General features: G+C 40.3%; 2 protein-coding genes across 2 annotated transcripts; one reads left to right on the plus strand and one right to left on the minus strand.

The window, feature by feature from the left end:
- Positions 1-3008: 3008 nt before the first annotated feature.
- CREG (Cellular Repressor of E1A-stimulated Genes) lies at positions 3009-5849 on the minus strand. Its single transcript, XM_066726934.1, has 6 exons — positions 5690-5849; positions 4563-4766; positions 3852-4006; positions 3547-3666; positions 3376-3457; positions 3009-3297 (listed from the first exon to the last, which is right to left on the minus strand). Exons 1-6 carry the CDS (start codon positions 5832-5834, stop codon positions 3134-3136), a joined length of 870 nt encoding a protein of 289 aa, XP_066583031.1. The 5' UTR covers positions 5835-5849; the 3' UTR covers positions 3009-3133.
- Positions 5850-6857: 1008 nt separating this feature from the next.
- Positions 6858-11738, plus strand: LOC136773809 (uncharacterized). Its single transcript, XM_066727720.1, has 4 exons — positions 6858-6961; positions 7172-7277; positions 7539-10974; positions 11035-11738. Exons 1-4 carry the CDS (start codon positions 6858-6860, stop codon positions 11730-11732), a joined length of 4344 nt encoding a protein of 1447 aa, XP_066583817.1. The 3' UTR covers positions 11733-11738.
- Positions 11739-12032: the final 294 nt, after the last annotated feature.

Genomic DNA, 12032 nt, shown 5'->3' on the forward strand with positions numbered 1-12032 from the left:
CCTTGTCGACTTGCCGTTTCGATCGATAACTTTTCAGCGGATATTATATATATATCAGAAGATTGCTGATGACGAGTCAAATGCAAATAGTAAACTGCGGGAAATTGATTGGGTTATATTAAGTTAACTTCACTCATTGATCTCTGGACCAAGTAAATGTCTGGTCTTTTATTGTATTAGGTAAAATTTATGTTTATACTATATAATAGTAGAAAGAAAATAATTACATTTCCCAAGCTATATTATATAATAAATGAAATAATAATATAATTTTGGACGTATTCCATTTGATTTTTCCATCATCCCTATAGTATATAAATTTTATATACAATTGGGGTGTTGGAAACATCAAATGGAACGCGCCCATTGAAATATTTTAAATTAGTTTATGGTACTGTCACATTGTGGTAAACTCTATTTGACGTTCGCGACCATTCGCAACGCTCAAAATAGTATATATATGTCATACCAACTCTGAACATTATTGCAAACATCAAAGGTAAATTATCCTGTACAGGAAATTTAACGTTAAATCACGGAGTCCGTAGATCCGACTATATTTTTTGTTTTCTTGAAAATCTTTTACTTTTTAGGACTTACTAAAGAATACTTTTGTTAAAATATTTAGAGCTTTATTTATTATTGAAGAAAGAGGTATGAATATTTTAATGTTTTATGATTTATAGCGTTTTCTAGTTTTGAGATACTTGTAATTAATACATCAAGAAACAATAACAAAAAATGTAAGGTGTAAGAATTACGTAATAATATTTAACTCTTTAAATGCTATGGTTTTAATTGAGAAATTATTAATACGTATCTAGCTTTTTTCTGATTGACCAAAACGTCATATAATATTAGATTTGCGGAATTGCATTTAAAAATCTTCCCAATTAGGGTTCTAATTCTTATAAAAATATTAAATAATGAAATAGTCGATAAAATAACTAGAAATGAAAATCTTAAACCAACAACAAATATAACCTACTTTACGAGATATTTTTAAGGTATCCAAAGGAGTTCGAGTAAGAAGAACTAAGGAGTGCTACAACGTCTACAGTAAATTTAATGATATGCCTCGTCTTGACAAAATTGAAAAAATTTACTTAAAGTATTTTAATAAAAGAAAAAAACTTAGTTTAAATATTTGGATGTAAAAGAGCTGAAATAACCATAATGAATATGTTAATAATTAGTACATACTTTTATTACTAATCAGAAATTAAACAAATACGTGCTGTTAAATTTACACTTTTTGGATTACTACAAGAATACTATTTAAAATATACAGCACAATTTGGAGGAATGTTTCATTACAATAATAATATAGATAAATAATAAATGATTCAATAAAATAATACGTCATGCATAATGATGACAACATATCTCAAACATTATTTCACATGGCGATTTTAAAGACATTAAAAGTCTATTAAAATATTTCCTCTTCAAATATATTGCAATTCTATCGAAGCCAAGTTCGAAAAGCCCTCGCTAAGAGGTCGATAATGTCGCACCTAATATGGCTGAAGGCTAATTTACCTATACCCAGGAAGACTAAAAAACCAATTAGATATAAATTAGTTCTATGATAGGATACTGTTAAAAAATTAAAAGAATCAATCTTTTTATTCGTTACAGTGTAATAGTCCATGTAAGGCAGGTGGAATCGATAGGTCAACTTTTCACTTATTAACTTCATCTGGATACTGCAATGGATAGCGCAAAGGAATACGAAGTATATAGTTTACGTTACAAGAATTCGAACGCTTTATGCGCGTTTGCCGCGCATATGCGTAAAACTAAACGCAGTTTTACTTCGTTACCCAATCTACACTTTCTGCATTTCCTATCCATACTCCTCATTACAAGTGGAGTATTGCGTGTAACATATAATATAGAGCTTTTCGATCTTTATATACGCTACAATATGGTGAGGAGGGGTCAGCGGGAGTATGAAGAGAAGTTAGCGGAAGGTCAATTTATTATTTAATATAGAAGATAAGACGATATAGTTTGATTAAAGTGACGTCGTGTCCTTAGCACATTCTTTAAAATAAAATTCTGACTACTCGAAAAATTGGAGTATATATATAGCTTATAGTTTAGTAGCCTCTGATTTGTACCCCTTCACTATAGTAATATACAGTGATATATCTATATCTGGTCATATTTCATGTAAGGGCGGCTGTGTTTCGAGTTACGTATAAAAGGCTGAAATCTGTTAAATATTCGTACAAGCCTCCGTAGTCTGCACTCTGCCATGTACATGGCGGGAAATTGATTGGTATATGCTTAGCTAACTTCACAGTGTTTTTTCTATGCAAAATTTATAATATTGTACACTGTGGGGAATTGAATTGTCACATTTTTGTGCTATAGTATAGCATAGGAATTTCTCAAAGAGTATATGAAGTGAACTGAAAGGTCGACGAATCAATTTCTAACACTACTATAGTAGAATTACACATGAATCAACTTCCTGCAACACATGCTTATTCGTGCATACAGCAGCCTTTCTATGTTGGATTAATTGGCGCGGACAGTCTACCTTATTATGAAAACTACTCATTGGAATAAAATAATCTGTGTGTGATGCACACACAAATTTCGTGGAATGCGGGTTGTTCGCATGAGTGCAGTGTAAAAGGCAATATAGTAAAGGTTTTAATTCCTCTAACGCTATGCTATAAAAGATTTTGTGTTATTCCATATTTATTTGAATTTAGTTTTAAACGTTATGAGCGAGATTAATGAAAAAAATTATATTTATAATGAACAGTGGAAGTTATTAATTTAAAAAAGTGATTGAATAAAATTTTACTAAATATGATAATATATAGTAAACGTTATATATGTTTATTATAGATTTGAAGCGCATAATGCGCGCATATACATGATACGGAATGCGGCAGAGATTATTTATTTATTGAAGGTAGAATAAACTCACATCGCTACGCGGTAATTGTTGAAGAAAAGTTGATAGATTTGTTAATAAAAAATAATAATTTAGATAAAATAAAAAGTATATTTTTGCAGTCCTCCATATAAGAATACAGATTTAAAAAGTATCATTTGCAGATTTAGCCTCTTAAGCCTTTTATTTAGCTAATAGTATAACCGTGGAATCGTCTTAAACGTTTTTCACCTGGGGTTGAAAGAGGTCAAAGTAAGCAAAGGACGGATTGTCAGTTGGAGGGTGCAAGTAGTCTTTAGTTGAAATAAATTTTGGTCCTCCGAACGTGTCCAGTAGCGCAATTGACATTATGCGTAATTTGGCGAAATAAAAGTGATGGTCTGCAACGTAATAAAATATTATTAATTGCTTCAAAAATAAAGCTAAAAAATATTTTATTCTTTTATAATGAAACTTACTTGCAGGCATATGGGCTAACCACGGGTGACGTTCAAAAACTGCATCCCTCGCAATTTGTATTTCAGGGCTTGTAGGATTTACCTAATGAATAAAAAAAAATAAAGCGTTAAATCTGCATAAACGTACAATTATTTCATTTTATAAAACAGACAAAATTTAATTTTACTAACTGGTACAATTTTTCCTGTCATAATGACTCTCGCACATCTAGGATCCATTGGATCCCAATCTTTTTGTTTGCAATAATCCCCTTCTGCCAATGACATTAATAAAGTGGCTCGATTGTCTTTCTGTAAAAAGTCAAGACGCATGTGTGATTAGAGATAATTGCGATTTTAATTGTTATCAGTTAGATTGTAATAATATTTTTTTCAACTTGAAATACACACTTAAGAGTTTTAAGAATATTGACAAATTTATTTTATTGGCGGTGTAGATATTGTCGGATAACACATACACATACATCTATACTTACACTGACGTCCTGAGCAGTAAAGTCTAAAGGTGTAAGATACATATAAGGAATTCCCGAACCATTGCCCAATGGACCATCGCTGAACGAAATTACATTATTAGTTGGAAAATTTTTAGTGTCCTTGCGTGTACTGATCGTAGCAACGGAAGTCCAATCTGAAGATTTTAAAGATAATGTCAAGCTAAACGCATGTTTAAATATATGTTTGATTTTATTAACAGATCTGTCAATATCATTCCTTATAAAAATATTTCGTAAAATTATATAGGAAGTTGGATACACACATATTATATATATAGTTATTAAAAACAATACTCGCGCACCTCTTTCATTTTGTATTTACACAAGAAAATTATATTTTATAAAAGTTAATTAAGAACACTTACGTATATCAATGTTTGAACAATCAAGTATTCAATTTACTTATAAACTTTTAATACACGAATAGAGGAATATACAGATACCTCCCTGTTATATATAAAGTATATATATTCTGAAAGATATAATTAGCAGAAATACGTCAAAACAAGCATACTTAAAATAACAAGTTCGAATAAATTTATAGAAATAGTTTCATATTTGTCGACAAGGGACTGAAAGACTTTTAAAAAATATGTATAGATAAATGTAAGAGATATATCGACATAATTTTAGATGTTATTGAACTAACTGGAAAATCATGTTATAGCAAAGAATGAAGCTGTGACTCACCAGCTTGATTGACAATATATCTGGCCATAAGAGCTACTTTGTTTATCGGGGGTGGATCCTGATTAAATCGTTCGTATTTCTTCTCGTAATATTTACGATGTTTTGCTGCTTGAAATTCCCGGGCATTCTGCATCTGTTGCTTTGACCTCTTCCATTCCAAGAATTCTTCAAATTCCTTCCACTTTTCGTTCTCGACAGTCGATTCTAGCGAATTATCAGTATTTATCGCTATGATGGGCACGACAAACAATGAAAGGGATAACAAAGCAATAACGATGCTTGGTCCTCGCCTCATAATTCTATCTGACTTAGCGATGATAAAATAAAAACGGACGAAGAAAGAATAACTGCAAGGTATATCAACGAACAGACTTATAAATATTGCGAATGTAACTCGATATCGTACTTTCGAGCTTGAGCTTCTCAAACGCTCTTTCGACGAATGAACGGTACACACGCAGCAGCTCGAAATTAATTGGCACGGCGCGGAAATATCACTGTGCACTTGAAATTTTACGAATGACTAACAAGCCTCGATCGCTGCAATGACTGTTGCTTTTACTGATTCGAGATATTAATCTAAAAGATCGAAGTTCGACTCTGCAAAGTCGATTGTCGCACGTATATCGTTATCGTGCATCTAAATTAAATAACGTTCCCCACGTACACGAACGACTCTCTATTGATATTTCTTACTGAGATCTCTTAACGAATTTACAGATTTAGCACAAGGATAACAATTCCGATCTTGATTGAGGAAAAATTAATATTCACGTCATAATCACAATCCGAGCGTTTCTCTAGCCAAATTAGAACAGAATTTCGGCAAAAATGGAAACAACCAATATATGATTGATAGTTGGAAATTAGAATGGTATGACATGACTAGTATACATAGAAATGTTCGTGAAGGAGAGAAGAAAGAGAAAGAGAGGCTCGTGTCGATTGCATATACATACGAGGATTGAGGAATGGGGAGAGAAAAGGCGTAAAAAGAGAGAAAGATAGGGGTGAGGGAGGGGGGGGGGGGGTGAGGAGGTATAAAGCAAAGGTCGAAGAAACTAGTACGTTGGCCGTGGCCGTGTGGCTGGTAGCAATGTAGGTCGTCGCCTAACTGTTCCACGTACCGTTCCATCGCTCCCATCGTGCGTGTCCCTTACTCACGTACCGGCCGTACTGCCACTTGCTAATGGTCCAATCCGATTGAAGCAACGAGGAGGCAACTTTATTTCTCCGAGCGAGTATCTTTCGCGCTCCGAGCCTCTGAGGCATACCTAACCTAACACCCTTCGCAAAACCCCTCTACGAAGCTTGGCCTTTCTCTTCCTCTCCTCCTCCCCCTCCTCTCTTTTCTCTTTCCACCTTTCCTTTCTCCTTTCCTCTTTTCTCTTTCTTCCTCACCCCGCATCGCTGTCCATAGCGCCAGCCGCCACTCCGCACACTTTGAATTTGTCTCGCAGTCCAGTCGAGACTCTTCTTGCGCCAATAAACATCCCAAGCACCTTCCTCGATCACCACACCAGCGACCGCGTTTTCCACCTCGTTTCACCCCTCCTCCTCCTCCTCCTCCTCCTCCACCACCTTCTTCTCCTCCACTTCACTTCTTCTCCTTTCCCATCGGAAGTCACTCTCCTTGCTCGAGTTGCTCCGGCTCGTCCGCAAGCTTCATTTCGAGATCTATCGCGCCAGTGTCACCTTCGCTTCTATACTCATACTCCAACGTCGCCATCTACCTCCACTTCCGGTATTCTTCTTCTCTTCGATGGACTCGATTTTCTTCACGATACCGTTCCTTCGCGAGTAGATTAACGGTCACTCGTCATTTTCCAACGTAGATTTAAAACCGTGAAATTTACGGGTCCATGAAGCCCGGCGCATCATCAGGATTTTAACACCCGAGCAGATTAGTCCAGGTAAATATATGTCATACATTCTCCACCTTTTTTTCTGTCATGAAAAATTTCTTACGATTCTTCTATTGTCCCATTTATTTCTTAACAGTTATAATTTTGTTTAATTTGTAATCGAGACAACGCGCGATTTGCAAACGTAAAAGTATTTTACTGTTATACAGATGTCGAAGACAGTAAATCAATAAGGGAATGAGTATAGGTTTCCAGCAAGAAGAATGTGATGAAAATCTGATCCTATCGAGTGAGTCTAAAATAGGACTGGTTTTTCATTGGGATATTCGGGATATGTAGGTTGAGCCTATTTAGTAGATGCTGGATTGTGTGCTAGTTGGGAAGTTCGATTGGAAGGAACAGCCTTGGGATAGTGAGTAGGCTTACGAGGATGGTCATGGCACGAAAGGAGGAGTTACGCGAGGCCCTAAAAACTTGTTTAGGCGACCGAAATACTTTCGGCTTGACTGCGTCCTTCCTCTTGAACTACCCAGCGTTCAATGACATTTTTATCCGTCCATAAATTACCATCCTCTGACTTTGGCCCAAATCGCAAAATCAACATTTTTTATTTTTTTCAAACTCGTTTAATTTCATTACTATCGAATTTAAATGGAATGGACAATGGGATTATTTCGAAATGTACAAATAAATGAAAATAATGTGGATGTAGAATAGTGATAATAATAATAAAAATATTGGCAGAAAAATCTCATTGGCGTTATTACGAGAAAACGTTAGGCGGCTGATAGAAGGGATAAGATCCGTTACATTAATCGTTACAACGGACTTGCATCGCTGGTGCTGTACGGTTAACGCGTTACAGAGAGCCGCCCCGTGAACGACGTATTAGAAATAATAATAAAAAAACTTTGATGAGCTCTCTCGTGGTAAAAAGAAACTTGATAATAATTTATTGTCGAGTTAAGGCCGTTGTACCGTTTTCCATAATCGCTTCTTGTACTTTTTCAGTCGCTGGACAAGGAGAGAGAGAGAGAGAGAGAGTGAGGGAGAGGGGGGAGAGAAATTGAGGGGGAGATCGAGCGAACGAAAGGGCAACTGATAAGAGGAGCCGAAGAGAAAGATGAATTCGCACACGTGGACGTTGGTAATCTTGCTAAGCAGCGTGACCTTGATAAGGAGCAGTCATGTCGACTACCTGATGGGAGGTCACCTGATCAATGAACCAGAAAAATCCTCGCTAGGATTCTCCTTGGATCAGCACGAAGACGATCTGGAGGCGCAGGAGAGCAGAATCGAAATATCCTCGGAGGACGATTCTCCAGGATACCTTCATGCTTTTCCGTTCGCCATCAACGGTGGCAAACCGTTCTCCCTTGAAAAGGACCCGATAACAGGTAAAATAGACTTGGAAAAAGCTCCTCCAGTTAAAATCCTCAATTACACCGAGTACCTATCCGTCACTGCCGGTGACACTTCCAAGGACGAAGGCGAGGCCTCCCAGGATGACCTTGACCCTAAATATTACGAGGAAAGGAAGCTACGCGTCAAGGACGCTAACGACGTCACTCCCAACGAAATCACACCGAATTTCCACGACTTCCTCAATTTACCCGTCCACTATTCTTCGGACAAGTACGGCAAGGACAAGTATCCTCTTATCTCGAGCTCATACGCCAATACCAAAGTGCAAAGTGGATCCAATAGTTACAATACGTATAATCACCGGCCTTCCTACAATCGTCCCGAAGAGCCGATTTTTTATTACCCGACGAGAAAAACCAAACCATCCGAAAGTGTGGTTCCCGTAGTCGAAGATAAGGTTGCAACAACTACGTCTACCACTACCACAACGACAACAACAACGACAACGACTACAGCAAAACCCATAATCACTTCAACAACCCCAAGCACTACTGCGCCCACGACAACTTCCACTGAAAGAATTTCAACATCCACGTCAACGTCGTCAACCTCAAAAGAGGTACCAGCGGTGACCACGTGGAAGCCAAAGACTAGTTCAACTACGTTGGCCTCCCAATATCCCGACGAGTACGATGACTCTCTGCCCATAGAAAAACTTCAGACCAACTTTTACGATGATTCGATGGGCAATCGTTTCTCTTCAGGGTCGAACGAGTCCCCCAAACCATCGAGCTCTGATGAGTACAGTTACGGGGACTACGAAGAGGATCATTATGACTCGAGGAAGAACGTTAGTGAAACGCCCAAACCGGAAGTCCTTGTTTCCTCCTCAACGATGACGTCACCACCTCAAACCACAACGGTCCCATCAGTGACCACCCTGATCTTCGCGACAACCGCCAATCCAGACAAACGGATCAACAGTGTAAATACAAAAGAACATTCGCTATTATCGAGTTTGCTTCAATTCGAGTCACTGGCGAACGCTGAAAAAACAAACAAGCCAGTTCCGGTGACTTCGATGCCCCTGGACAATGTCAGACCTGGACATACACCAATGATCAGTAGTCAGACTCAACAATCGATGTTGAATGATCGACATCCTATTTTTGGTAGCCAGCAATCGTCTGTCAGCAATAATCAGCAATCAATGAGTGGTCATCGATTGACGATCGGCAGTCAACAGCTTCCCAATCAGCAAGCGTTGCCCAGTAACGTATTCATCGAGAGTACCAGTAACATCGTGGTACCACCAGATCAGGACACGGTCTCATTCGTCCTTGGTAATCGTCAGAACGTCGTTGGTGGTAGTTATTATATACCTGGTACCGCAATTGGAGATAAGAACCCATACGGTGCTGATGCGTTAATCGGCGACCGAGTCAGTTATGGTGTGCAGGACCACGTTATTTACGGGGGAAAGGACCACGCGGTTCACCCAGGAAAAGACCACGATGATCGGGTCAGTTTTGGCTCGCAAACTGATAATCGTGGTAGCGTGGCAGTGTCCTCGGTATCCGTGGTAGATCCCGGAGCGGAGAGTGCAGGAAATAAAAACTGGTGGAGTTCCCCTGGCAACAACAACAACGAGGTAGATTCATCCGTAGGATCTTCGTCGACCGGTGCAGCAGTACCGCCAGTGGTTGATTTAGCAGCTCCCGTAACCATCAAAGCGACGACGGATGTTTACGCGAACGGAATTCATAACAAGGACAACGACTACGTTGTTTTCCCTAATGACGACAAAGTGAACATTTCCAAAATAATCAGCAGACCACAGAAAGGCGATTTGCCGGAACTGGCAGAGAACCTAACGCCACCGGCTGAAAAGCCGAAGATCCCTAGTCCTTATTACGCTTATCAAGCTGGAATCTCGCGACCGGAACCATATCCGCGCCCACTTCCTGGCCAGCTGCGTCCAAAACCAATAGGTTTCCCTAGTCAAGAGGGTATAGTCGACAGGTATGGATACGGTCAGGATTCTAAATTACCGAATATTTTGCCACAGTTCAGGCCGAACGCAAAAACCTCTTACGGTCACCGGAATCCGGAAACGATAGGAACCATAGTGGTACCACAGTCTTCCGGCAGGCCAAGGCCACCAAAGCCGGGTAAGCCTGTGAAACAACAAGGAAAACCGGTTCAGGTTCCGCATCCGGGTCCTCAGGCCCCGCCACGCTCGCCATATCCAGTTCGGCCTTCCGGTAGTCCCCCGCCAAATTTTTCAAATATCCGAAGGCACTCGTCATCATCGGTACCCAATAGATACCCCACTGGATCTCGAAGACCTCCGACCAGTAGTCACATGGTTCCTCCGCATTTCCAACGATTAAATCCTCCCCCACCTGGACCACTTCCGGCAAAACTCGTGGCAGTTCCTTCGAGAGACATCGTGAGAACCGATAGGGGTGAAAGAGACAACCAAGCGGAACTCGCTATGCAGAGTCGTCTTTCCCCCTCCAAGCAGAAATTGCGTTACGAGGAGGAGGAGGAGTATTCGGAAGAACCGCCGCAAACACCACCGCAGCCCCCGATCTTTCCCAAACCCAAAGGCGAGAGTCCGGACAATCCTCGAGTAGCAACTCTACAAATGATTCAGCAATACGGCGAGAAAGATGAGGTAATGAAAGAAACAAATAACGAATTTAACGGGGAAGGTCCCGGAACCGCTTCCGCTTTGCTAGACCCTTATCCGGGGAAAGACGAAAAAACCCAAGGTTACCCCTTGACGTCTATCGATCGCAGAAAGGACGAGAATCCCGAAGAGAGTCAGCCAGTTTACGTGGTTTATCCTGTAAACAGCGCGGTAGATGTTGATCGGGCCGATGATACAAAGATCCTGCAGGACGAGAAAGGCTCGGTTGTCGTCGGAATTCGTGGTCCCCATATGCCACTTCCGCCGGACACTCTCCTTCAGACAGAATATCAGCCCAACAACGAAGAAAACACGGTTACATCCGTGCAGCAAAAAACGGGAAGACCGGTAGCATCCGATTTTCCTTATCCTCTGGAGAAACCGGATCCTTCTTTCTTGACAGTCGAACGAGAGACGCCATTGCTGGTCCCGAGTGATCAACGTCCAGATCTCGCCTTGGACCAGTTGGATGATGAAAGCAAAAAAGGTAATTTTTCTGAAAAGCAAAATTAATTCATTAACGATATTTAATTGCATTTCTTTTCAGGCGATGTAATAAGAGAAGAGCCAGGAGAACACGCAGTAAACGTGATACCTTATCTTCAAGATTTCGTTCCGTTTCCGTTGAAGAGGAAAGAGGGAGTAATATCGGCGAGCCTGCACCGTTTGCCGGCTGGTAATTTTGGTGTTGATTCTTCAGCTGACAGTGAAGAGGAACAACAAGAGGGGGAGATGCACGAGAACAAACCGGAAGTATCGGAAGATTCAGTGGATGATTCGTCCACGCCGATAGCTTACGTGTTTACGCCAACAATTCGGGGACAGCTCATCAGGAATGAAAGCTTCAAGGAATCGGAGAAGTTAAATCACAGATTGGACGTTCCGGCAGTTTTGCTGCCATCGCAGCAACCGTCGAGTTCCTCGAGCTCCGCACCATCGCCCCAGAGTTTTATGGCACCGTTTGTGGCGAGTGCAAGCGCAGAGGCACCGGTTAAAAATGGATGGAGCGTCGTGGCTGTGGAGAACACTGACAGGGGCGATGGTCCCGAAAGGGCCGAAGAATCAGCCGATTTCACCCAAACGGAAAGGTCAGAGTTCGACCCTGATAGTTTCAAGCCTCAGTTGTTTGGGGGATTTAAACCCATCTACGAGTTCCCCAGCGATATCGAGGAACCAGGGAAGAAAGAGAAACCGAATACCGCGGAAGCCGGTGAACACTCTGACGAATCTGCGAGAGCAGTATGAACCCACGTATAGACCGAATCTTCTTCTCGATGATGTTTGAGCGATGTAAGAAATCTCTAGAGACACTAAGAACGATCGAAGCAAAGGGGGGAGGAAAGTGGCGTGACGGTAACGCTAGACTTTTCTGCGACCAATAATTGGTGCTCAACTTTCCTCTCAAATTTCCTCTTCAATTGCTTAACTGAAAATAATGCCAAACTTCTTAAAATGAGTCTGAAGTGCGATTTGATACCTTGCTTCGGTAATTCTTTGCAGCGATGGGTTTATCTATCTTATCTGTTGAGGATTAATCAGAAAAAG

Source organism: Prorops nasuta, unplaced genomic scaffold (assembly GCF_024137725.1).
Source record: "Prorops nasuta isolate Cenicafe-Biocafe unplaced genomic scaffold, Cenicafe_Pnas_1.2 PNAS00005, whole genome shotgun sequence".
NCBI lineage: Eukaryota > Metazoa > Arthropoda > Insecta > Hymenoptera > Bethylidae > Prorops > Prorops nasuta.

Excerpts from the sequence above, each read along its gene's own strand:
- CREG (XM_066726934.1), bottom strand. The coding sequence starts at position 5,834 with ATGCCTCAGAGGCTCGGAGCGCGAAAGATACTCGCTCGGAGAAATAAA. Across the intron at positions 4,007-4,562 it reads ATATATTGTCAATCAAGCTG|ATTGGACTTCCGTTGCTACG; the intron begins GTGAGTCACAGC and ends TAAAATCTTCAG. Across the intron at positions 3,667-3,851 it reads TTACTGCTCAGGACGTCAGT|AAAGACAATCGAGCCACTTT; the intron begins GTAAGTATAGAT and ends GACTTTTTACAG.
- LOC136773809 (XM_066727720.1), top strand. The coding sequence starts at position 6,858 with ATGGTCATGGCACGAAAGGAGGAGTTACGCGAGGCCCTAAAAACTTGT. Across the intron at positions 7,278-7,538 it reads TGCATCGCTGGTGCTGTACG|CCGAAGAGAAAGATGAATTC; the intron begins GTTAACGCGTTA and ends TGATAAGAGGAG. Across the intron at positions 10,975-11,034 it reads GGATGATGAAAGCAAAAAAG|GCGATGTAATAAGAGAAGAG; the intron begins GTAATTTTTCTG and ends ATTTCTTTTCAG.